Source organism: Puntigrus tetrazona, chromosome 19 (assembly GCF_018831695.1).
Source record: "Puntigrus tetrazona isolate hp1 chromosome 19, ASM1883169v1, whole genome shotgun sequence".
Taxonomy (NCBI): domain Eukaryota; kingdom Metazoa; phylum Chordata; class Actinopteri; order Cypriniformes; family Cyprinidae; genus Puntigrus; species Puntigrus tetrazona.
Window position 1 is genome coordinate 14,806,168 of NC_056717.1, and position 26,079 is coordinate 14,832,246.

The window sequence follows — 26,079 nt, forward strand, 5'->3', positions numbered from 1 at the left end:
TGACGTGAGAATAAACGCGAGCTTTTCATCAGTGAAACATCAGAACAGCGCTCTGATCAAAGGAAATGCACGTCTGAAGGTGGGCAGGCTGTGTCAGATCCCCAGAATGAGCTACCTCAAGCTCTCATCATAGAGGACAAGCTCTGGGCTCATCAGTTCCAGAAATCAGCCTCGTTTCAACCGCGTGAGGAGCTTTAGAGTCGCCAAGACGAGAACGGATGAAAAATGGCACTGCTTGATTTTCTTAACCTGCAAACGCCCGAGCGCAGATCGAACTCAAATTATTTCGCAAGACGCGGGTCTTTCGACGCGTTTTCGGTTTCAAGCACCAATGAAACTGCATGTTGTGAAATAATAAGATGAACATCGCAACCTGGAGGGAAACATTTACATTGACTCGTTGAGAGTTAATAGACAGAGTTCTGAAAACTACAGAAAGGCATTTTTCAACATCCGAGAAAGTGATAAATTAATGAAACACTTATGATCAACATCAGACATGCTAGGACAAAACCAAAAAAAAAAAAGAAGAAAAAAAAAAAAAAGAAAAGATGAGAAATGAAGTCAGGACTGATACAGAACAATTATATTCAATTATTCCACTTTAAAATTTTCTTTACAAATACATACTGCTACAGTTAAAAAGTAGTCAGCGACTAAAAACAGCTTCTTGACAGAAGACGGATGCGGATATCCTCACCTTTACAGATCGTGTTTCTTTTTTTCTTTTAAGCCTTTTCAAATACACAGAAATAATGTTTAAATACAGAGATTTGCCATAAAATAAGCAATGCTTGCTTTTTTTTCATAAAAAAAGAAGAAAGAAAAGGTCTTAATTACAATACTCTATGCAAAAGCTTTCCTTAATGTTATTTTTTTTTTCCTCAATCATGTCGTATGATTTGTTATTCTTTTTCTTTTTTTTTTATGCAGAACGAGTTTGTCGTAGTCACTGATATTAGACCATCACCTCAGGTTGGTGAAGCTCGGTTGTACATGAGTGAGTCTATGCGTAAAACTCCTTGGTGGGAGCTTTCTGATAGGCCGCTCCGGACGGCTTCCTCTCCCCGAGGTCGTAGCTGCCTTCGTCCTTCTTTCTCATGCGGTACACCAAAAGGAGGATGAGGAAGATGGCAAAGAGGAAGCCGATGACTCCACCCGCAATGACAGCTGGAATAGAGGGTTTAAGAAGGACTAATGAGTCTGTTTGTTTCAATTAAGATGAGCAGACATCGTTGAGTTACTGTTTTCTCACGGTGTATGCGAAATCTCATTCCTGTCCGACTACGTGACTGAAGTGTCATCTGGGAATCTTTGGCTCATACAAAGCAGACTCTCATTATGTCCAGTGATCAAGTAATTAAATAAGGAGCCCCTCAACACTGCTGGAGGGTCAAGAGTGAGAGGAAGTGTGGAGGAAGACAGGAAGACATTATTTCTTCTCATTGCGATTCTGTCTTTATTCGACAGGATATTAAAGCCGAGAGTGCTTAACTTAAGAATTTGACCTTTGAGCATCGAGAAATTGATCTGTTATTTTGAAAGACTGGTAACACGCTCTTTATATTTTGTGCATCTCTCCTAAGATAAAAGATACAGCGATTTTCAGATTCAAGTTTATGAAAGTGCACACCGCAGCACCATGAATTATAAGAAGGAATTAATTGAATTGAATTTATTTATTTATTTCTAAAAAATATTTATGTAGACTACCGCTCCAAACTTTTGGGTTGGTAAGATTATTGTTATTATTACTAGTCCTATTTTTTTTTATTCAGTAACAGCACATTAAATAAACACTTTTATATTTTTACTAAATATTCTATTTAAAAAAAAAAAAAGAAAATCACGTTAAACATTCAGTTCACCAAATAATGGATTGTGGTTTCTGTAAATATATTAAGCAACAAAACTGATTTCAACATTGCTAATAAGAAATGTTTTTTGACCATAAATTTAACAAAAAGAGTAGTATAGGTATATTTGTAGCAATAACCAACGATACACTGAATGGGTCAAAAATTATATTTTTCTTTTATGCTAAAATTAAACATTATATATATCTGTGTGTGTGTGTATGTGTTACTTAAATTGCAATAGTTATATAGTTATTGCAACAAATTATGTCTTCTCCTAAAAACAGTCAAAAGTGTTACCTGATAATATCCATTTATAAATGATTATTTACAGACCTGCCAAAACCTCTGTCCTCTGGAAGAGATTTTCCGACTGGACATCCAGGGGTGATCGAGGGAGGCTGGTGGTGCTTGTGACTGGATTTCTACGCGAGTCTTCTGTGGTAGGAACTGGGTCCTAAAGAGAGTGAAGAACACTCAGTTTAGAGTGATGGATGACTTTATGACAGCAGTGGGCTCTTTGCTGTCTGCATGACTGCACAGTAATATCATCTCCACTCATAGATCCACTTGTGACCAATAGACCCCATTTACACCTGGCTTCCGTTTCAGATGATCAGATACATAGGACCTTCTATGCCTCTACCACTTATGTTCAGATCCCCTGAGATGGATGATAATCAATCAATGAATCAATCGCTTTTATTTATATAGCGCTTTTAACAATACAGATTGATTCAAAGCACTGAACAGTATCAAATAGGAGAATACAATGGTAGGGATGTTATAATGACCAGATTTAACAATTTGTTATTCAATAATAGCACAGCTGGTACCCACCAGTATCCGGACTCGTTTCTTTGTGTCTTCTGGGACATCGCGCGACGTAGATGTTTCCTCTTTCGGCGTGAAGTCTTTGGTGGAGTCCTGTGTGGGCTCTGCTTTAGGCACGATGAACAATGTTTTTACTGTAACAGCTTCCTCAACAACTTCTCCAACTCCTGAAAAACAAAAAAAAAAAATCAGTCCTTCAACTTCAATATCCACCATGACGAGATCAGTTTGCGCCCCTTGAATCAATAAGGCACTACTCACCTGATCCTGATCCAGAGGTGAAGTCGTCATCATCTTCAGGGTAACCTCCCGACCCGGCCTCCTCCAGGTATAAGTCATCAGTCGAGGAGGTGGATTTAGCCGCAGAGACTGCTATCTGCAGAGGTAAAAGTTAAAAAGAAGTCATAAAAATGGAGATTAAGACAGAAAGGTGCGTTTTCAACTTTCATTGTCTGTGTCTTATTGCTCAAACCCCTCGACTCAAAGGACCAGAGGCTATGAAATCGATTTTTTTAGCAATGTGTTTGAAACTAGTAAACTGGCCATCTTGCCACACGATGAATGAGTATTCCCTGTCTCCCCTGCTTACTGCTGAAATCTGAAAGTCAATATTTTCTGCCTTAACGCGTATTATACACAGCCTAACCTTCTCATCAAAGACTCTGCGCAGACACAAGCCCGCCAGCTACAAGTAAAATTTGCTCCACAACCTAACATTCAGAATGAACTGCAGACTCAGCTGTTTCTGTAGAGCCACATTATGACATTTTACAGCACTGCAGAAACTTCCCAACAACAGGTTCATTGTCAGGAGCCCATCTGCATCACCTACAAAAAGAGCAAATTTGCTAAATAGTTTTGAGAGCATTTAATTGCAGGTGTTTATTTACATAATGATTTCAATACAAACACTTTCTATGCCAATTCGGTTTATTATACATTGTTCCCCGTTCGCAAAGCGCATTCGTTCGCCCAGTGCAATTAACGCTGCACTATTGAACAGGATTTTATTAAGAGTGGCATTTGTGTGCATGTTCTAGCAATCATGGCAGCAGTTATTCATCAAATGATGGAGCAGAATTCTGTAGCCGGCTATATTTTTAGATACGCTGTGTAATGAAGCGTGGTTTATGCATTTTAAAGAGCATATACAGGTGTCTGCTTCACAGTTACGAAGAGAGATAGTCCCAAATACGCCAGATCACGGTAGAATTTTTTATGTCACAAACCCCCCTAAACCTGAAATAAAACATTAAACTGTGAAAATACGTGTGATAATAAAATAAAATCAAATTTATTGGTTCGAACCAATATGACAGGGATGTTGTGTGTGTGTGTGTGTGTGTGTGTGTGTGTAAATTCACACTTTGAAGAAAAAAAAAAAAAATCTTAATCTTAGTCAATTCACATGGGTTAAAAATGAATGACGCATATTCTCTCATAAGCGAAGAGAGACTAATCTCCTTTAACATGTGCTGATAACGGCAGGCTATACATATAACTGTTTTTAAATTATTCCCTTAATATTACTTAATATAGTGGGGGGAAAAAAAAGAGAAGATACATATTTGGTGTTAAACAGCTTGGTTTTGAAAATTGGTTATTGTAAATAAAAGCTTTTTATATCAGATTTTTACTGATGACTGCAGCATTAATATTTTAGGCTTATAATTCATTGTAGCCTATAACAGACCAGTTAATTGAGGAATAAATAGCCTAATATATTGTGATCTTTGCAGCGCATCAGTTATTATTGTGGGTGTCAAATTGATTATAATTTTAATTTAATAATAAAATCAACTTCATAACAATAACAACAACAAAAAAACACCATATGCTATTTAAAAATCTGTGCCAAGTTTCAATTTCAATTTGGGATACACAAATTGTATCAAGTGACGATATAAAAGTGTGTTAACTATCTGTATCTGTTTTCGTGGTAGTGCTAATCATGTTCCTTTGTGTTATTTAGTCTTTGTGAAGTGGTTTACCAGCCCCATGGCAACCAGCATTGAGCGTCAGTCCAACCCTGCCTGTGACCGTCTCTCCATACTGATGCGGCCTCGAAAAAGGCCCATAATGTGGTCACCATAAATCACACTACAGAGTCTGTGGCACACATACTGGTATCTTTGTTTTAGGAGCTGTCTCTGTTCACAGCAAAAATAATGTGTATATTGATGCTTTTTGAGACTTTTCCTACCGAAAACCTTTCTTTGTGGAAATTTGTTGTTTGTTAACGTATATAAAATGCAATGGTGGGTATTCGCGTTTGTCAGACTCACAAAAAAGCCAGTATCTCACAAAAAAGCAGAACTGTACCGAGGACGGTGAATGGACACAACGATAAAACGGAACAATAACTAGCTCATTCAAAAGCAGCAGTGACTTCCCACAGAAAAGCATTGAAGCCAAAGTCCTGATCAAAGGAGGAATTTGTTCAAAGCAACTTTATCTTAACCTTTCTAACCCAGCGTTGCTATTCTCTCAGTAGACAATTCACTTGGCCAGCCCAAACGACACCGCTGTTGATTTGGTCAAATTCTTCCTCCACTGATTGAAATGCAAAGTACAAAGAGCACAATTATCTGGGCCACACACACGGGCGCATCAGCAGTGCTCGATATCTTCAGTCAATTCTTTTGGTCAATGGGATTCTAGTCAAAGTTCTCCAACGAGGTGTCTAATGTGTCTTTATGTCTGGCTACGGACAATAAACAGCCCACAGCGCTCTTAAGATGCTTTCAAAACCTTTTGAAGGAATGCATTTTACTTGAGTGCTCTTGAACGATTAGTGTTTAGTTTGGAAGAAAATAAGACAAATTGCACCGGATCGATCCGATTCTTTTGTGCTCGAGTTGTATTTACATTCTGTGATCAGCATGGAAAATTAAAATGTGCAACAAACAATTAGTGATGATTGCTTAGACAAGCACTTCAAGCTGGGGTTATTAAACGGTCACATCTCAACCATTAGATCAGCCATAGATCACTGACAAGCTACTCAATATTGTGTTCGTTTTTTTTTTTTTATTGCCTGTAATACTGAACACAATATTGTGTAGTTGGTCAGTAACTCCGTGCATTAGCTGCCGCTCCATGTGAAAACAGGCGATGGAGATTTACCGCTAATCAAAGAACCGACTTTACTGACTATATGCACATGACCTTATCGTACGCTTTTTTTTTTTTGCTGAGCCCTATTTCCAAGCATACGAATGACACTGTTGTATGTGTGAGAAGTTTGCTATTGTTTCTGCAAGCGATTCGACTAATGGCGGACCACCAGGCAAAAAAAAAAAAATGCATTTATTTATGCTGAAAGAGTGACCCAAGCCATATTAGGGAAAACAATATGAGAAACTCAGCGGTGGACTCTGATATAGAGGAGTAAACAATCACCTAGAAACAAACCAGGCCACCCTAGTTACCAGCCACAACATCTCAGGAAACCACAAACAAAAACAGCAACACAGTTATTTTTTCATTATTTCTGTCTTGAAAATGTGTGCACTATCTGTTTATACATATTTATGTTTATATGCACTAGCACTAGCACATATACATATTCTTGCATTTATACTAGTACAATAAACACGCATATATATGCACAATTTTTTTCCCTTTCCCAGAGATTCTGTGCTATGTTTGTAAATTTTAAATGGAAATTCTATTGAATGTAAATTCCGGTAAAATAATTTTTCTGGTAAATATTTTAAATGATAAATGTTTAATAATTTGATTAGTCATAGTAGTGCTGTCATTACATTAAGTAACAGATTTGTGTCACAGTCCCATTCACGTTCTGTATAAACATATTATAGTTTTCATATATATATATATATATATATATATATATATATATATATATATATATATATATATATATATATATATATATATATATATATATATATATATATTTACACACACATTTTGTTCTTTTGATCTTCCTACCACGATTGCTACGTGTCAAGACGATTGAGGCCACATGAACCGGCCTGATTACACAGGACGTCCTTAAGACTGATTAGCTGACTAGCCGTTTGTCCCTAATATGCATTTTTGCACATCCCTACCTGACACACATTTCTCGTCTGCGACTTCGTCCTGCTGGGCAAACGTTGTCACGTACCATGTGCAAATATGTTTATCAACAAGGACGGTGACTGAGGGGCAGTAACGAGCACTGGAGAGCGGCCTAGTCAGGCAGGGAATAAGCAGTAATGAAGGGGCCAGCAGTTTGTGGCCCCCATTATGAAACAGTCACAGCATTTACTTTCGTCAGTCTCTAATGAACAGGCAACCGGCAGGAGGCTGCTCTGTTTCCATAGTGAGGCTGGGTGTGAAAGACGGAGACGGAGAAACCAGCGAGAGGACAGCGACGATAAAAAAAAAAAAAAAAAACAAAAAAAAAATATGTGATGAGCAATGGAGGGAGGGGACCAGGACATAGGGGAGTGAGAGATTACTGCTGCTAAGGACAATCTGCTGCCTTCAGGTTACATCGCTAAAAGCCTGTCAAACTGCACATCTATGCCTAGCAACCTCTGAAAGGCTAGAAAGACTCCCACTGTCTGACATATGCTTTAAGCCATGTCATTGTTAAAGCAGGCAGGGGAAATGGAGAGCAGGACAAACGTGGCCAAGCTTTATTTGGTCCGACTGTCCCCCACTGCATGCAAGCAGAATTTGCTTTTCTTACGAACTGAGGATATATTTCAAGGGTCAGGGTTGTGTGTGCATGCATTCAGACGCTACGCAGGCAGATACCCTGGCTTACACTGATGCCTTTTGCTAAAACCACACTTTAGATTTTTTTTACTCTCAAATGTTGATGTTAGTTTATCCATTTACAAAAAAAAAAAAACAGCGAGGTACAGATCTACACCACAATCAATACTGAAGTCTAGCGCAGCACACAGATCCAGTAGTCAGGGAGCGTTTATAAGTTTGAGGATTAATCACGACTGGCTGGCAACGGCTCTCATGTCACGGCCCAAAAAGAACGCAAGTAAAGAAAAGTAAGAAGCAATGTCTCCAGTGAAGATCGGAGATGTTTATTTTGACCACTTGAATACTTGAGAGATCAAATCAGCCAAATAACACTTTCTGTGTTCACTTACAGCACAGAAACATTTGGGGTAGAAAATAAGTCTAATATTGTGAAATATTAACACTATTTCAAAATAACAGTTTACATAATATGTTTTGAAATGCAATTTATTATGTGGTGGCAACGCTGAATTTTCAGCAGTCATTATTTTATTCCTCAGTGATCGTTCAGAAATCGTTCTAACACGCCAATTTGCTGCTCAAGAAACATTTGTTATTATTATTATTGAAAACAGTTGTACTGCTTAATATTTCTGTGGACATATTTGAAATGGTATCCTTTTGTAACAATGTAAAAACCTCAGCTCTAACTTTTGATCAATTTAAAGCATCCTTACTGAATAAAAGTATTAACTTCTTTAAAGATACATATCATACGGACCCTAAATTTCTGAATGGTAGCAATTTTGTAACAATTATGGCTTAAACAACAACATAAAACTTTTTTCAGAAAACAAGTCAGGATTCACTTTATTATACAGTTAAACAAATCAAATATTTAGCATTTTATAAAAACAAGACACTATTTTGGCAATGTAACAAAAGACAAACAACATCATATTCTATGTGTTTAGCATATAGAGAAGTACACAGTGTGCAATTCCCCAATTTATCTGCCGGTCTATAACTATACAAACCACAAAGTACCATCCAAAAAGTCACCAATGACTGACCAAATTTTCATGCTGAATAAAAAATGCCTTACAAGATGTAACAGTTTTGTGTTTTCATGACCATGTGACCTGTCACTTCCAATTACTTGTCCTGAGAGTCAACCGTCAAACATACTAAATGGAAAAGATTTCTATAGTCCACTGTAGTATCTTTAAAGTCACCAGCAACACATCAGCCGCACATCAGAGATATCTGCAGCTCTGTCAACACAAAGACAGAGACCTGAAAAGTTAGACATATGGGTAATCAAACAGTCAAAGGGACTTTTCAAGCAGAGATTTATTTAGGAAATGCTGTGCTGTGAAAGAAGAACATAAAAGCAGAAGGGGAATTATCCCTTTCTTCTAGGCCTGAGGTTTAGGTTGCCTTCCTAAGGTTCATAATCAGGAACTAATTAACAGAAAAACAAGCAGAGGGGGAGCTTCTCCAGGAAGTGGACACCAATCAAAGTCAAGCCCAAACCCAAGCGGGCCTGGAATGCATCCAGGAAGAACGTTTGTGAGGTGACATCATTCACGGGTCATGAGGAGACTGATCTACAAACCAGAATCTCCTCATCTGTCCTGCGAGACGCATGAGGCCTTTCCTTTTTCTCCACGGGGAGGGTTAAGAAATGCTTTGAAGCTGACTTTGACTGATCAAGGGATATGAGCTACATAAACGTCTAGAAGTTTTAGGGAAGTGCTCATTGAGCTCTAATCCTCAGTCTAAAAGCACACAATGAAGAATCAACCGTAGACCTCCAACATATAAGCCTCCACAGCTCTGTGCACCAGAGGTGACTGTATTAATCAAAAAGAAAGCTCACAAAGAACCTCTCCACGGATTCATTCCAGGCTCTTCATTTCACACAAAGAAAGCCTCTACGGTGAAGTTTATAGTGCTTCGTGCAATATTTCAGGGCCTGTCTTCATGCAGAATCCAAAAAATAAAGCATTTTTTTAAAAAATGAATAGAAAACGGAGACAGCTGCCGCTGAGAAAGCTAAAAAAGAACCCATTTATCACAAACGAATCTGAGATCTAGAGAGGTGTATGTAAACAGCAGAACTGAAGTTCTCAGCAGGCTGAGCGTCTTTGGTCTACACTGGCAGTCGTTCGTCCGCAACTCACAGTCGCTCTCATAGTCAAAAGCGCTCGGGAAAGCATGTTGGGCAGGGAAGCAAGTGCACTGGCCCAGGACAGATTAATACGCTCTCAGATTCCAAAACAAACGGCTGTCTGACATACGCAGGCCGGCGCCACATTCCTGGGCTAGTGCCCCATGTAAGGATACGAAGGGTCTCCTTGCTGTAGCTTCAGGGGCAACAAGTTTTGCAACAACAGAGGTAGCACTCCACCAAACCTTTTCCAAAACGTAAAGGTCTAATAGTACTTTCTATGGAAAAAGTGCACCAAAAAGATCAAACCAAGGTTATGCATCAAATATAAATAGGAGTCATTTTAACCAGGTCATGGTTAAAGCTTTCATGTGCAAGCTTATATATGGCTTCTTGGCCACCTTCTCTGTTGTAACCTGGCCTTCCACCTCATAAAGGATCGGACAGCCAGTTACAGCCAGGCCAGATAGATGCCGGCCCCTGAACCTGACCAGGGTCATAAATACCCTATCCCAAACCTGCGGCGGGACAAATATGTAAAGGCATTCTGATAATATTTGACAGCATTCTGCAACTGCTTCACGGTAAAGACTGCGATTGCAGCATGAAAGCTACCAAGTTTAATTGTCTGTGTCAAGAAAATACTGTGTAAACGTATTCAAATTTACTTATGTTATTTATATTGTAACAAAATACATTTCTCGTAACTTGAATGATTTTAGCCATGCAAAAAAATTTAATAAAAAAAGAAGTAGTGTTTTCCTCCAGACATATCATACTGCAAATATGACTTCCTGTCTTGCTCCCTTGAGAGGATGAATAACAATTTCATGGTTTCCAGGCCAAACAGAAACAATCTGCCCGGAGGTGCACATGCTCTAAATTATTATCAGATCTATCATAATGCACACTACAACTTTAAGATCAACAATATTCGCTCCAAGGTCATATCTGTTCCAAGCAATTATATCACCTTTGTTCAATGACGTCCTGTTTGCCAGTACATTTACAAAATGCAAATTTCACAGGACCCTCCTAATAAATTAACTCTTAAACTGTATTTTAAAGGACTTTCTAATCTAAGATCGCAATCATGGTGGTTTTGCTCTCATCTCCAAGGCTTCTTATGACTCCTCAGTGGATGGCGCCTGGCCGGTGATTCCTCGACCCAGTTAAACTGCTTTTGATACTCACAAGAAACCCAAGAATTTTTTTTGTGAGCCGTGAAATGTTATATGCTGGGAAATAGGTTTCGCCCTCCCAGTCATGTTTTGAATAAAGATTAGCAGTTACAGTTAAAGCAGATAAAGTTATGGATTTGTAGCTGCATGGCAGTTCTGTCCCCTCCGGTTAAAGAAAAAAAATGGGACAAGTGTGTCAGCCTTGCAGGGATTTGATTTCACATTTGATTTCATAAAACACCTCTCATGCATCTGCATTTCTTCTCACTACGAGTGATGAATACAAATCAAGTATCAGTGACTGATGATTTAAAAAAAACAAATTATTAAATCGCCTCCAGGGGAAGACCTCAACACAACTTCAAGAAGCCTTACTTTATCTCTCATGAGGTTTAACGTGCAAAAACAAAACAAAAACAAAACAAAAGGATTTACCATACTAAAAAAAATAAGCATTAAGAGGGCTTTCCATCATAGGCTTAAATAAAAATCAATACTACTGAAGACATGCTATTTGTTAAGACAGTCTTAATGAAGAACACTAGTTGATCCGACAGAGAGAACTTTGCACACGTTTACCTAAGGAGAAAAATCACATTATTGAGTCAGGAACATAACATACACACTGAGCAAGATAAATCAGCAGTCTCATTAGGAGCTTCAAAGATTTTTTTTCTTAGAGATAAAATAACAACAACGAAGTCCTCAACTCATTAAGACATTTCTCTCTATCCTTAAGCATCCTCAGACATGCTGAACTCTCACCTTTACTTCCAGTTCATGTTACCTTTTTATACATGCCATTATGTTATACCGAGGTAGTGTATTTTACTGTAACTTAAAGGCCATATATGAAAAAAAAAACTACAAATATATTCAAGACCACAATGCTAATTGATAGTGTGAATCATGAACACAATGGCAGATATTTCATTCATAACTGATGAGGGCATTTGTGACATTTGTGCTGATCTAAAAACAAATATTGCAAAGCGATTTCAACGTGCTTTATGAATATAGGTTTTAATTGTGTCCCTAATTTAAACCATTAGAATCATTTATGAAAAATGGTTCTTTAAAAGTTACTGTTCAGGTAAACGGTTTAAAACAATGCAGAATTTATACAATCACGTATAAAGAATTTATAAATATATATATAGAACATTTTAATAAAAATGCTGGTAAATATTGTGTCATGTAATCAAAGTTAAACAAATGATACAATTCCATTATTCTTACTCATATTACTTACGATATATCAACTTAAAAAATATAATTGAACAATGGAAAAATGGCTCTTTGGTTGAAACAATGGTTTCAATGACTGCAAAAGCCATTTCGGAACAGATATAAATCTACATATTGAATATCATAAAGAGGCTGAAACATATTGTGCTATACTTTACACAGGCCTGTAATTGACCAGAATTATAATAAAAAGTCCTACCAAAATCTAAAAAGAAATATAATAAGCTTTCTGAACAGATTATGCGGTGAAAGATAACCAATAATGCAATTAGCATGGGTAGAGCAGAAATGATTTGTTTTGAACAGATTGCTCAACAACTTCCAATCAAATTTCTTGTAGTTACACGTGATCTTTTTTTTTTTTTTTTTTTTTTTTTTTTTACTGTGAACCACTTGGGCAAAATATTCACTAAAAACATTCGTTTTAATATAAATTCTGTGCTTTTTCTAGGTGGGTCTGACCTCAATGTGACAAAGTGCGTGCTTCCATCTTTGCTGCACTCTAACCTTAACCGCTCTTTAAGGTGTTTTAACAACTCAGGTTTGCACTGACACAGACATGAATCTGCCAAGACAGGAAATGAAAGCCCAGTACAGCGTGCTGGCAGGTACTCTCACAGGAGCCCAGAGAACATGCTGCGCAAGGATCAAGGTGGATGTTTCAGGAAACAGATGCTTCGGCTGTGTAGAGGTTCCATTTTGAAAGCTCCTCAGAGAGAACAGCAGCTAAACGGCATTAGTCAGAATGAACAGAGCTGGACCGGCTGGGCTGCTGGCGTGAAGTCACACTCGGAGCACCAATGTTTGAAAGGCATTCAAATGCCTGAGAGAAACATGCCAGGTCTTTAAAGAGAAACAGAAAACAAGAGAAGCTGGAAATCCCAGGCTAATAGATGCTTTAAAAAGGAACGAGGCACAGGTTAAGTGTCAGGTTTTTGAAGTCTGAAGTAGTGTATCCTATTCCCATTTAACATGCAGAGACAAACATAAATAAATTTTCATCACTAAACAATTCAAAAATTATTCTTGCTTGCAGCCCAAAAGCAACAACACTGAATTAACCAATGAGGTTAATTTAGGGCGGGACTACCACTTTGGTCGACCAGTGAGGCTTTGAAAGTACAAACTTCATGTTTAAATTATGCTCAAAAAACAAACACATTTTTAATAAACTCTGGTAATTATTTGTAAAATATTACAAAACTTATAAAATAGTAGTCATTTAACTTCATCTGACATTTTCCAAACTTACTGAAATTACAGGCTGTTACTAACAGTACAAAAAAAAAAAAAAAAAAAAAAAAAAAGGAAGAAGAATCACATACCAAACACTTGACACTTCAATACCTGGAGAAGCAGAAGGGAAGCACATGTGGCCACATGAATATGTAACAAAGGATAAAAAACACACATCTTCCCGAGCAGACCTTTGCTCGGGCTGTTCGGTGTTGGCACAGCATCATGAGATGGATGAATGCTGTCTTTCAGGCCAGAACATGTCTGGCAAATCCCCCAGGTCTCTAGAAACGCAGGTGGTGACTTGAGAGAAACCCAGGGGGAGAGCATCTCTGCAGCATATGTGATCAGCCTTGCCGGTGTGTGGACAAGCAGGGTCAAGAAGCAGGGCTCAACAATAAGTATGGCCTGCTGGCCCGGGGCCAGAGTCAGAGAGTTTCAGGCCAGTAGATGAAAGAGTCGCTCACCCTTTTGGGGGCTAGTGCTGCACTGGAATTAATAAAAGTACCTTTGTTGATCTTGTTTATAATTCTTTCCAGCAACAGTGTATTAATGGAGTTATAATTTAGCAGTACAAGTTTTTAAAGCAAATACAAAAAAGTTTACTGACAAGCTATGAACGTGATATTGTCCAGCTTGTCAGTAAACTACAGCTTTGTGTAGTAAATACCTCTCTGAAAACAGCTGATGGCGATTTTAATCTCGAAACCGGTTTTACTAATGAGATGCACATAAATCACATAACTACTTCAAAAGTAGTTCAAAAGAAAATCATTTAATTGATATATATATACTGTTGAATTTAATTTACTATGTCCTTTTGAGATACCGACTGAAAAGGCCTTGACAAAAGGTAAAGCTGTCAGTTACATATTATCTAAGATAAAAATCGCTGATGCAATATTAAAGCTATTGTCACGAGTGCATCACAACAACTCTCATCTTGTCTTCCAAAAAAAGGGGGCAACTAAGTTCTGGCATGGTTTTTGAGCCACACAAAGCTCCCTTTACACAATTCCCCCATGCACTGGGACAACGGGTCAAAATGTGGCAGTGTGAGATTGAAGATAACAAACCCCAGTCATGTGACCGATCCGGGGACAGGCGCCTCTCGCAGCATGCACTTCAAAAGGTCCATGTTTCCCTGAGTCTGCATTGATAAAGGCTTGGCTTCCATCAGCATTAGACCAGGGCTTTGTGCTCAGACTACTCCACCCCAGCCCTAAAAACTTCAAGCCGCCCGAGGGACAATGATGTATAAATTAGCTGCCAGTTCAAAGTTTAATGTAATCCAGATTTCAGCCACTGCTGAAGTGGAGCAGAATGGCTTAGAAAGTTGGTGGGATGCTTTGTCCAGTCTCACGCCTGCCTCCCCACCTCCCCTTCTCCGACAGGAAGCTCTGGAAGAGTTCTTTAGTTTCAGCTCATTAACCTCTCAGTGGTTAGAGAACCCCGAGCATGCAATAGTCTGAAGCAGAAAAGGAACAAAGAACTGGACACGACAATGCCACAATGTCTTTCTAAGAACATTAAAGAGATGAGCATTGCCTCTGTTTTCTAACACTCTCCGGACTCCTGCGGTGTTGCAATCATCGCTCTACGAAAATGGAAGTTTTTTAAGTGCCAGCTAGTCAGGTTTCACTAATAGCGCAGGAATCGAAAAGTGGGAGCTTTTTCCTGAAAGTTTGTGCTGACGCGAACTGTTTTTCGCCCATCCGTTTACATAGGCATCAGAAATGATGACCTGCCAGAGTTGTTCATCACTTGGCGCTGCAAATGGGCCCTTATCTGCAGAGATAAAAGCTGGAGGCGATTTCGACGCTTCAGTGGCTGATCTGTTCCAATCCTCACTCTGTCGCAATTGAATTCCCATCCAACCTTTGCCTTAAGAGGATTTGTCCTCAAGGGAGTCAGGAGGCCATGGCATTTGGGAAGAGGGGGAGGGGAATTGCCAGGAGAAAAACTTTTCAAAAATCCCAAAACTGGTGACGAGAGAGAGAACGGGACAAGAGTTTAAAAGTAACGAAAGGGGAAAAGCTCGTCTCTTTGTCCTATACCAAGACTCAGATTGAAAGTCGAAAAAGCAAGATATTAGATTGCAGGGTAAAGTGATGTTTCGATGACGCAAGAATTCATCTGGTCAGAGTGTGTTGTTTTGATGAAGCGAAAAGGTATAGCGCGTATTAATAAAGCGAACGAGGGATGCAGGCCACAGGAGAAAGCAGCAGGTGGTGATTTCTGATCCCATTATGTGGGGCTAATCCACAAACTAGAGCACATGGTCTTGTTACAACCTACAATTTCTGTTCTAGGAACAGCAATACCTTCAATTGAAGTGGCCTCGGTCTCATCAGCGGAGCAAACATCTGTTGTTTTGCTTTATCTATCAATCAACTAGGAGAAGCTGGATTCTGTTGTGATTATAAAGCGCAGGGCCTATTCTCAAAGCGTGGAGCAGATGAAACATCATGCTGCTCTTTCACATACAGGCAAAGTTGCATTACGGATTAGAGCTTTGAGAAGGCATCGGGCTTATAGTGGCACATGCATGAGCTTAGTTGGATTGCTAGAGTTGACCGGGTAAATCGGGCCACATACTAAAAGGACCAACAAACCAACCTATATTCAAGGTTTTCAGTAAACAAATTAACAAAGCCGGATATAATACTGCAGTGCTTGAACCATATGGTTAAGAAACTTGTAGAACAGCGCAATATCAAACTCATTAGAAAACAAATACATTTCTGCAAATGCTACAAGTGAATATAGAAATCATAACTTTGGGCACTGAAAATCAACGACTGAAATATAAGCTGAAAATATAACTACAGGTTTTGTAATTACGGTTACAGCTTTCAGTCAGGTACATCCAGAATTTTCAGTTTTTTCCCAAGAGAGCATTATATTACAGTACAATGCATGCCATTATATAGGAAATTATATTAAACGTATATAACTTAGCAAGTCAATATCAGATAACGGCCAAGGTACTAGGAAAGTAAAATTAATTATCCAATATTGACCAAGATGGAGAAAGAGAGAACTTAAAAGAACCATTGAAAGAACCAAAATGGTTCTTCTATGATGTTGCTGTGAAGAACCTTCATTTTTTAAAGTGAGGGTTCCTAGCATACTTTCTGTGCATTTCTGTGCATTTCATATGCTAAACACTTGTAATAAAGCAACATTTGGTTATGTGTGAACAGGACTTGTCAAAAAATATTGTTAAATCAGCTGCAGAAACTGGACAGTCACTGAAACAAAAAAGCTTCATTTGTGAACAACACGTGGATCATTTCCTATCCAACAATTTAATGTGCTCCATGAGTGAAAGTGGCTATTAAATCACAATCACCGGGAATGAATTAAAAAGTTTTCTGACTTATTCCTACACGCATCTGCTCTGTTTTGTCATAGAGAAAACGGACCGTTGCCTTTTTACATATATCCAGTCTTCCTGACAACAGAAAGGGTCTTAAGAGGATTCTTAAAGCACATGGCCAAATTCAAATTTATATTTCATTCTATGTAAATAATTCAGCTTTGGCAAACAGAAATAGGTCCTGTACTAGAGCTTGTCTGAGCTTTAAATCTTTCATGATGAGGAGCGCAGATGAGCAAAAGGAGGAAGAGATGGTTCTTCCCAACAGACCCCAGCCACTGCAGAGTTTATGAGGACAGAGAGGGACCCGCTCCGCGAGACTGTTGACAAACTGAACCACAAGAAACAAATCTCAGATCTGTGCCAAACCTCACGCGCTGTTCTACCCTGCTCGTTTTACCCTCTGCTGTAATTCAAAAGGAATGCGTGTGGTTTGAATAAGTCGCCTTTTTCCAGCCCCAGAAGCATTGAAAACCCCTTCCACCATATGACTAACCAAGAGCCAGTCTGATCTGATGTTTGCTGATAAGACTCATTTTGGTTGCCGTATGGAAACACTGAGACACTTTAAAGGCACAATTGATGGCTGATGTTAGATGTTTGTCAATCTAAGCGGTAACAGAAACAACTGTGCCGAATTGATCTAGTGGTGACCCAAGCCACACCAAAGCAGAAGCACTGCATGACTCTTCTGCTTTGGTTTATTAGTGTGTACACAACGTAGAGCCAACACTTAGTTAATTACGCCTCGTAATGCAAGCTACGCTCAGATTTACTCAGATTTTCCATGAAAGGGGCCATGATTGCACAGAAATATGTTTGTGATCTCAGTATTCAATGCGTCTGATTTGTACTGTCAGTGCAGCGTGAAAAAAGAAAACAAAGCGAATATTAGCTGGGGGAGTTTGACGAAGGTGATACAAAGCAGGAACAGATGCAGAATACAACAAAAGGAAGTTGACAGTGCCAGAAAGCAATGTTTAATGTCCTACGGGGCCTATATGCAATAACAAAGGACACATGCAAGTTATCCTGAACGTGATGGATGGGTCAATAACAAATTAAGAGAGTCCTCCAATAAAGAAAATGAGAAAAAAAAATCTAGTTTAAAACACATGTGCCAAGTTACTAGAGACGGACTCTTTCATGTTCGTCTCATATGGTTTTGAAAAACCTTTGCGCCGTTAAAAAAAATAAAAATAAAACATTTTCCTATACTATACATGAAATATTTAGACCCCTTGAAGAGTTGCATCGCCATGAGAATTGTTTTGACTATGTACAAAAACAAAAAAACAAAAAAAAAAAAAGTAAAAATGTCAATTCACTGCATGTATAAATTTAATTTTTAATGTATGTTTAAATAAATAGATATAGTATACTGCTAAACTGAATGCTGAACACTGACCTGAAGTTTATACGTTATGATTTTTTCATAGTTTTATATTGTACAAAATCAGACTGCTGGTCCTCGATGGTCGGCTCAGTGCTGAGCGTGTCAATTTCATTTGTGCGAACAATGACAGCAGACACATTTGGACAGGCTCTTCTGAGTTGCCCCTTTTCTCATTTAAGCAGTGTGACGGAATGCTACTGGATGAGAAAGGAGATCAGAGTGCAGTTTACAGCACACAAATGGGTGTTAACAGAGTGCATTAGGCCAGATTAACGGCGGCGTGTGGGGCTGTCGAATTAATGCATTCGAGCACATCAAAACTCCCGAAGGGTCAGTATGCTTTCTGAACCACAATGATTAAAGATCAACAAAATTTCCTCTTGGGCAGTTCGTCTCACAGTCTCTTTCTAAGCAACATACCCACTCGCGGTCCGATTAGGTGGACACAGTTAAAAGAAATTGGATATGGTGGCTGCCACCAGTATCAGTGGGTGCAATCGATGGTTCGGAACAGCTGGAGAGGACCAGATTTCAGTCTTCGGGAACCACCAGAGAAAAGTCGAGTTATCTAGTCTCTTCAACATCACCTCAAAAAATCTCCCAAGATGCTTCGGTGTGTTCAAGCAAGGCCACATGCGCCGAAGCAATTGAGACAAAGCGAGTGTAAAGCGCTCGGCTTTCAAAGTGCAGCTTTTAAAAAGGAATGATTTCTAAACTGTTCCCATAACAACCACTTGTCACATTGTCAGTGGCACGTAGAAATTAAAGAAACGCTTGAAAACACCCTGAGAAAACATCATCCTCAACCTATGGTTAATTACTGAAGTTACACTGAAAAATTATTTGTGCATTTTAATTAGGCGTATTCGTAGATTTTAAAGAGTGCTGTGTTTTAGCAAAAGCAATCTAGTAGGCTATTTCTTCACAGGAATTTGTGGTTCATAGGTGATATGTTCATATGTCTGCACAAAGATCTACACTTTACAAACAGCTGAAAGTGACTGCATACGTTTTTGTAGCAAAAGAAACCAACCCTCTAAACAAAAATACACTCTTAGTAAATATATTAGCTTATATATGAATAATGATAATTGTTTTTTTCTAAATGATTAGTATCATCTCAAAGAAAAGTAACCTTGCAGTACAACTGCAAATAAATAAAAAATACAAACACTAGTTTGTGATAGACCAGATTTAATTACTAATTAATTACTCATAAAAACAACAACAACAACAAAAAAAAAAATCAGAATGGCTCATGTGATGCAGGTTGTTTATTTTTTGCAGACTTGGATGAATTACAGACTTGCATAACATGGAACTATGAAAAACTCACACTGCAGCGCACAGATGGTGTCTCACACTGTTCTTACATTTACTCTGCACAAGATGGCTTCTACACTCATCAGCTCACAGTTAGACGTCTTCTCATTTAACTTTCCAAAAGCTTTTTCCATTATACCAACACTTTCTAACAGTAAAGAGTGACGAGGCTTATGAAACATAGGATCTCTCAAGTTCCCTTCACGCACAGCAAATCACCCTGTGTATCACAGGCTGTCTTTTTACAGTGTATTTGGTTCTTAACCACGGTAAATAGTATAATGAACACAAGCGGCAGCTTTTTGCAGCTTTAACTAAAAAACTACTTGACTGTTTTAATCATAGCATGGAATAAGAAATGACTTACTGTTCAAAAGTTTGGGGTTGGTGATATTTAGTTGGTTTTTGGAGACTCTTATGCTTACCAAGACTGCATTTATCTGATTATTAATATAGGGAAATGATTCAAATTTCAAATGACTATTTCTTATTTTATTTGAAAGCTGAATTTTTAGCAGCTATTACTCCAGTTTTCAGCGTCTCATGATTCTTCAGAAATCATTCCGTTTATTTGCTGCTCAAAAAATATTTCTTATCAAAAGTGTTAAGTGTCCTTCAACGAATACTGAATGTAAAAAATAAAAACTTTGAAAAATCTTCTGTATAAACATTCTTATTGTTATTCTGATCTATTTAATGCATCTTTACCGGACCTACGGTGTACTGAAATTCAAATTTACCTCGTGACAAACATTTTAAGCAAACTTATTGTGGTTAACTGGTGCGCACCAAAGTTCAGAAAACCACTTTCACACCAACCAAACTCTGACGTCAAACAGACCCTGGCCAGCCCCAAAAGCTGCAGTATGAAAGCAGTTAAAACGAACCCCCTTCCATTTCAACCGCCGTTCTTAAACCACAATCCTCCAAAGGAACTTTCCATTTGCTAAGCTAATAAAGAGCAAGAAAATTCAGACTGGGAGCAAAAGGAGTGTGTTTTAAATGGTGGAGCGTGCTGAGGGTTTTTTTTTTTTTCCACAAGCCTGTGTGCTCACATTGGGGGGGCTCTGGGTCACGGCTTTGCACCCTTGAGGCTCCTTACTGTCTACAGTAACCCGGCCAAAGTAGTGCTTTGGCAGCGGCGCTTTCAGTGCTCGCTCTGTATGGAGCGCATCGGTCTGCCACTGCTCCCACCACTTCCGAGCTCCACTCGGCTTGCGCTGTTTGTCGATTCCCACTGGTATGCATGACTCTATCCCTGTGAAAGAACTGCTTCCAATTCTCAGGGGAAGGAAAAAAACAAGAAAACGTGAACAGTGCCGCTTTGAAGGAAACGCACATACGTGTTGCAGATGTTTGTGGCGCTGACATAAACAAGCGCAAGGCATGTGCCATCAGAGCATAGCGAGGCATATCTTCTTTTTATCCTCCCCTACTCTGCCTCCTCATTCTTTCCATCTGCTGGGAAAGAAGATAAAGAATAATGCCACTGTTCTTTGGAGTAACCGAAGACAGGGTAATAATAATGACGAGCTTAGCTGCGGGGAGAGAAGTCGACTGGGCTGAGGTTGCATGGCTGATGACAAAACAAGAGCACTCTGGGATTCCTTTACAGGCCTAGCGGCCCAGTGCCTGCTGAGACCATTAAGGATTATGCAATGTGGAACAGTTAGAGTCAATCAAAAAGAGCCCCCCAGGGAAGAGAGGTGGGATGTAAGATTTTCTCCCACGTGTCCATTTTAAATGCACGCTGAAGAAGAAGAAAAAAAAGTGCTTCAATTACACTACCTCTCAAAAAATGTTGAGAGCATTTGTACGCTTGTGCACCAATGCTGCATTTACATAACCAAAAATACAGTAAAAAGAGTAACAGTGACATTTACTATGTTATTCTTATTCTTATAACGGAACATTAAATCTTTTCTTATTATGTGATTCTAAATGTATTCAGCAAAGTGTTAAAAAAAAAAAAAAAAATCTAATTTCCTCACTGCTTAAAGGTGCTGACAACCTCGAAGCTGATTTGTAGATGTGTTTTCATTAACACGAAGTCATCATTGGAAATCAAAACCTGAAACTTCAGCATGCATCTGCTAAATGCTGTACCGTGTTACGCTATTATTATTTCATAAGCCAATATTCCGCCCTATACCATTAATATTTACAGGACAACGTAAACAGGGAGCACTTCTGGACCCTTATCTCGCAGACTCAATACATTTTTTAGCACGCAGGATTATTGCGGATGTGTGACCATCCGCCTTGCTAATCAGGAATAGAAAAACAGCCTCAGGTGAAAGACTGGCAGAGAAGCGAAGGGTGAAAATGAGGTCAGCATGCTGCTATCTCTCGCTCTTGGTCATTCTGTGCATTTATTTAATCATGTAAGCATCCGGACAGAGTGTAAAAAATAAAAATAAAAAAAATACTTAATACTATAAATAGTAATAAAAGGTTCCTTATTGACATCTATAGTCCATGAAGATCTTTTAAATTTTATTAAATTTTCAGGTTCATTAGAGTGAAAGAAGGTTCTTTTGAATTTTTGAAATGGTTATTTTAAGTACTGAAAGGTTCTTTGGGGAACCAAAGATTTTTATTTATTTTTTTTTTTCTTGCACCTTTGGGATTTTTTTAAGAGTATAGCGACAAAACCAATAAAGAGGTTCAAATAGTGCTGGCAAACATTTAGCTATAAAGTACATAAAGCATATTTAGAGATATCTGGCTAAAATAAAACAGAATTTATGTTAAGTGCTTTTAAAAACTAAAATTTAGGACAAATTTAATTAAAAGTACTCAGTGTGGCTTATGCATAATTTTTCTTCCTGACACTAATTTCTTTCTAAACACTAGAAAAAAAAAAATTGGTTGGATGAGAACCATTTCATTTAGACCTCTTAGAGGAAACAACAGTGCAGTGACCTTGCAAAACATCTCCATTTTGAAGGCGATGTTCACACTTCCCACCAAAACATCATGCAAATTACACGGTCAAACATCTGGCCGCAGACAACACACTAAACTGTGACAGGTTCGCAGCATACAATTTCAGAGAAAGCAGAGGTCAAGAGGCACATTAAGAGACTAAATAACATTCTCGGGTCACATTCGCAGACAAACCATTTCTTTTTGTTTATATGAGAAGGGGACGGTTTCTCTCGCTGGCGGACGCATGGATCGTCCTACAGGTTTCAAGCCAGATAAGTTTAATTGCTCGGCGTACATGATGCCGGTTCAGAAAATCTATACACTATGCTGGGACTCATTGAGATTGATGCTGCCTTTACCCCTCTAGGCCAAAGCGAGTGAGTGAGGTCCTAATCAATGGGAGGAGACAGTACAAACCAGCATGCCAGTCAACCATGGAATTACAAAGCACGGGTGCCAATCCCTTGGCATTTCGTCAAAAATTGCTAGCAACTGGCTTATTCAGAATCCACATTCATTAAAAGCACTGCCAATTAACTGTATAATGGCAGAAATGCAAAGAATCCCCGTGTAAGGTTAACGAATGCTCCAAAACATCTTCCATCTGTCTACTAGGATTCTAAAGAGTAACGGCGACTTTTCAGAAAAAGCCTAATGCAAAACAATCAACGATCGCATGTGTTCACATTCCAGCAAACCGAGCCAAGTGTGACCAAGAGAGAGTTAGTGTCTGATTTACAGCTTCTGCATGTTAAGCTGCTCTAAGAGGCACCTGGTCACTTTAAGCAGGGGTTTTAAGAAGAAGTTGGATGCGTTTTGACTTTAAGCAGAAGTGATACAGACAAAATGCATGCCATCGGTCTTAAAACGTACGTTTGTGGTCCAATCTTAAAGTTCGGCTCTCCTACAGTTGTCGAAAAAGCAATGCACATTTACCAATACTGCTGATAGATCCCACTTCCATTTTGAACAAAAAAAAGGTTAACTAAACCAAGTTATTTCTGCATTCCTCACCTCATCCGTACCTGTCTCCACAACCAAGTTAGTGTTTTTTTTTTTATGGCTGAATTTATAGTAGTCACAGACTCTTATGAGGTTGGATCTTTCTCTGCCATAAATGTCACAATACAAGAGCGAAACGTCTATCGAGCTTCTTCCCCCATTTTCTATAAACATCACAAAAGCATCAAAACTAGAAATGTTTTAGTCATTCATCTGTTTGCACAACACATCCGAGCTGAAAACCCTGGACAACACCATGTGTACATATTTGTGCAGTGTTCCCAATTCATTAATACCTTGTTTAACGTTTTCTTCAATGCATTCTAGCTATTACTATTTGAAAAAAACAAAAAAACACAAAGCATTTGCTGTCTATTAATACGTGTACTGTAGGTAAAACAACAACACCAAGCTGACTTGAAAAACACTGCAGTGATTAACTAAACTGATACTTGATACATTACATCTGATACTTAAAAACGTTTATTACCGTTGACACATGGCAAAGTACGAATCAGTCCAGAGAAACCGTGTTTAGCTTACTTAGTTTACCGCTTACTTTATAACGTGGCCGGATGGCTGCTCGAGTTTACGCTCAACTACCCCCCAGCAAACCGCTTATTGTTCTCGGTTGAAACTCACCCTTTCCCCGGAAAGAAAGGCTGTCAAGCCGAGGGTTAATATCATCCAAACGTTCCTCATAATTCCTTAGTCTTCGCTCGTGAAAAAGGAAAATACCGTCCCCGTGCCCGTTTCCACTTTTGAAGAAACTCTTCCCTCTTTCTCGCTCGCGCTCCAATCTCGCTCTCTCACAGGACTCAAATCCCACCGGATACGTGTTGCTTTTTTTTTGTCTGCTTGTTCCTCCGCGCACTTCTGCGCACTTAATAAAATAGGTCGTTTTCGATGCGTTTCGCCGAGTCCTGCGCGTTTGAGTCTACGGCCGCGCGCGTTTAAAGCTGCACTCGTCTCGCGAAGGTGAAATTAACGTGAGGTCTCTCGGCCATATGTGTGAAGTGGAGCTCTGCTGTCGAGCCACCCGCAGGACTGAGAGGAAAATACGGGTCAAACAGAGGGAGAGAGCTTGAGCAATGATTGACAGAGAGCGCGACCATATGGGCGCTTGGCCGAAGAGAGAGAGAGAGAGAGAGAGAGAGAGACTACTTCAATTCTGGTTTTCTAAATGTTAACGCTTTAAGACATGACGGGTTTAAATACTAAACCATGACGCTTTTGTGTAATTTAATGAGCTATTTATTTGTACATTTCCAATTACATAAATGCATTTCATTACGTAAAGCTACCGAAATGTACTACATTGCCTATGTTTTATTTGAAATGAGTCGGATTATTTTATTTTTTTTCAAGTGAACAGGTTGAACCAGTTTTCCAAACCGGTTTAAACGGACTGAATCGGTCCGAGTTCAGGCAACCACTTACTGACTCACTGAACCGCGAATCCGTACGAATTATGTCAAAAGGATTTAAAAATAAATGCTTTTAAGTGATTTTTATTCGTGTGCTGCGAAGAGCATACCTGCAAGAACTCGCTGAATGAATTCTCGATGCAACGTCTCCCCCTATTGGACAAATATGTAGCGCGTAAAGGTAAACGATATCATGCAGAATAATTAATCCTGTTTTTTAATGTTTAAACCTTCTCTGGGAGGCCGTGATCTTCACTTACTGACCACAGTATCTAAAACAAAAGTCTGATTGCTTTTGTAACAATGCAATGCATTTGAAAGGAATTATGTAGCGGTAAATTGCTTAGAAGATAATGAGACGCTTGCTTCCTGATCTCGAGTACTGCCAAAGGTAACCAATTAACCCCCTGCACAAAAACACATGCACCCCTCCCTCTTCCTGCTTTGCAGACCAAGATTATTAACAGTGGCATCCTAGATTACCCCGTCAATTAAGGTGATGGCAAAGCCTCTTCTGCCAGAACCCTGGGGCCTTTTTGTGCCCTTAATAAGCACTTGCATATACATCAGTTATCCAATACTAATAATGGTACTATAAAATTATTAAACCATTTGTCTAATAGTAATGCAAAAGTAATGCCGCTTTGCATGCTAAGCTTTCTTAGTTTTTTTATATATATATATATATATATATATATATATATATATATATATATATATATATATATATATATATTTTTTTTTTTTTTTTTTATTTTTTTTTTTTTTTTTTTTTTTTTTAATTTATTTTATTTTATTTTTTCTCCATTAATCATTTCCATGTGTTCACGCTTATTAGAACTGAAAAACAATTTTAAAAACGCCAACTAGTAGAATGTATTGTTATTTCTTTTTATTAAATGCGATTCTAGTCAAACAACCCTCATGCAAAGCACAGCGGACAATAAATAATAGTTGAAGGAAATTTGCATATTGTAAAACCCACACACAACAAAAGGCAGTTTTGTTGTGCTCAGCTTCCTTTTTCGCTCTGGCCTCCCTGAGGCTTCAATGTCATTTAGCTGAATGGGTTCAGCGGCTTTCCAAGTAAAGAAAGTACAACCAGACTATTAGAAACAATTGCGAAATAGACACGCTTTTTTCACAACTGTAAATAATTCAACCGTAATATAACTAAATATTGCTTATAGCTTAATATTGCCCTCCACCAGAGCGTCTAAAAACAAGGCGTTAAGTGGAGGACACTTTAAGATGCCTAAAGCCCCCAAACAGGTGAGAGGCCTTTTTTTTGTGGAGTAAGCAGGAGAAAGGCCTTCAGAGGGGAATGCTGGGTTATGGTGTTGTCCAGGGCCAGGCGCCGGTTTGACTTCCTGG

The 26,079-nt window shown here is 38.7% G+C and overlaps 1 protein-coding gene across 2 annotated transcripts; it reads right to left on the reverse strand.

Moving 5' to 3' along the window:
* Nucleotides 1-571: 571 nt before the first annotated feature.
* Nucleotides 572-24,348, reverse strand: sdc2 (syndecan 2). Of its 2 annotated transcripts, XM_043217935.1 has the most exons (6): nucleotides 23,921-24,348; nucleotides 2,952-3,066; nucleotides 2,697-2,857; nucleotides 2,193-2,313; nucleotides 971-1,170; nucleotides 572-734 (listed from the first exon to the last, which is right to left on the reverse strand). In XM_043217935.1, exons 1-5 carry the CDS (start codon nucleotides 23,978-23,980, stop codon nucleotides 1,007-1,009), a joined length of 621 nt encoding a protein of 206 aa, XP_043073870.1. In that variant the 5' UTR covers nucleotides 23,981-24,348; the 3' UTR covers nucleotides 572-734; nucleotides 971-1,006. The 2 variants fall into 2 exon arrangements, with proteins under 2 accessions (XP_043073870.1, XP_043073869.1); XM_043217934.1 differs by having other exon boundaries at nucleotides 572-1,170; nucleotides 23,921-24,346.
* Nucleotides 24,349-26,079: the final 1,731 nt, after the last annotated feature.

Bases quoted from the DNA above. Each gene is read 5' to 3' on its own strand.
- sdc2 (XM_043217935.1), bottom strand. From the start codon at position 23,980: ATGAGGAACGTTTGGATGATATTAACCCTCGGCTTGACAGCCTTTCTT. The intron at 2,314-2,696 runs GTGGGTACCAGC...CACTCTCTTTAG, and splicing joins AGAAACGAGTCCGGATACTG to GACCCAGTTCCTACCACAGA. The intron at 1,171-2,192 runs GTCTGTAAATAA...CCTCTATTCCAG, and splicing joins GAGGACAGAGGTTTTGGCAG to CTGTCATTGCGGGTGGAGTC.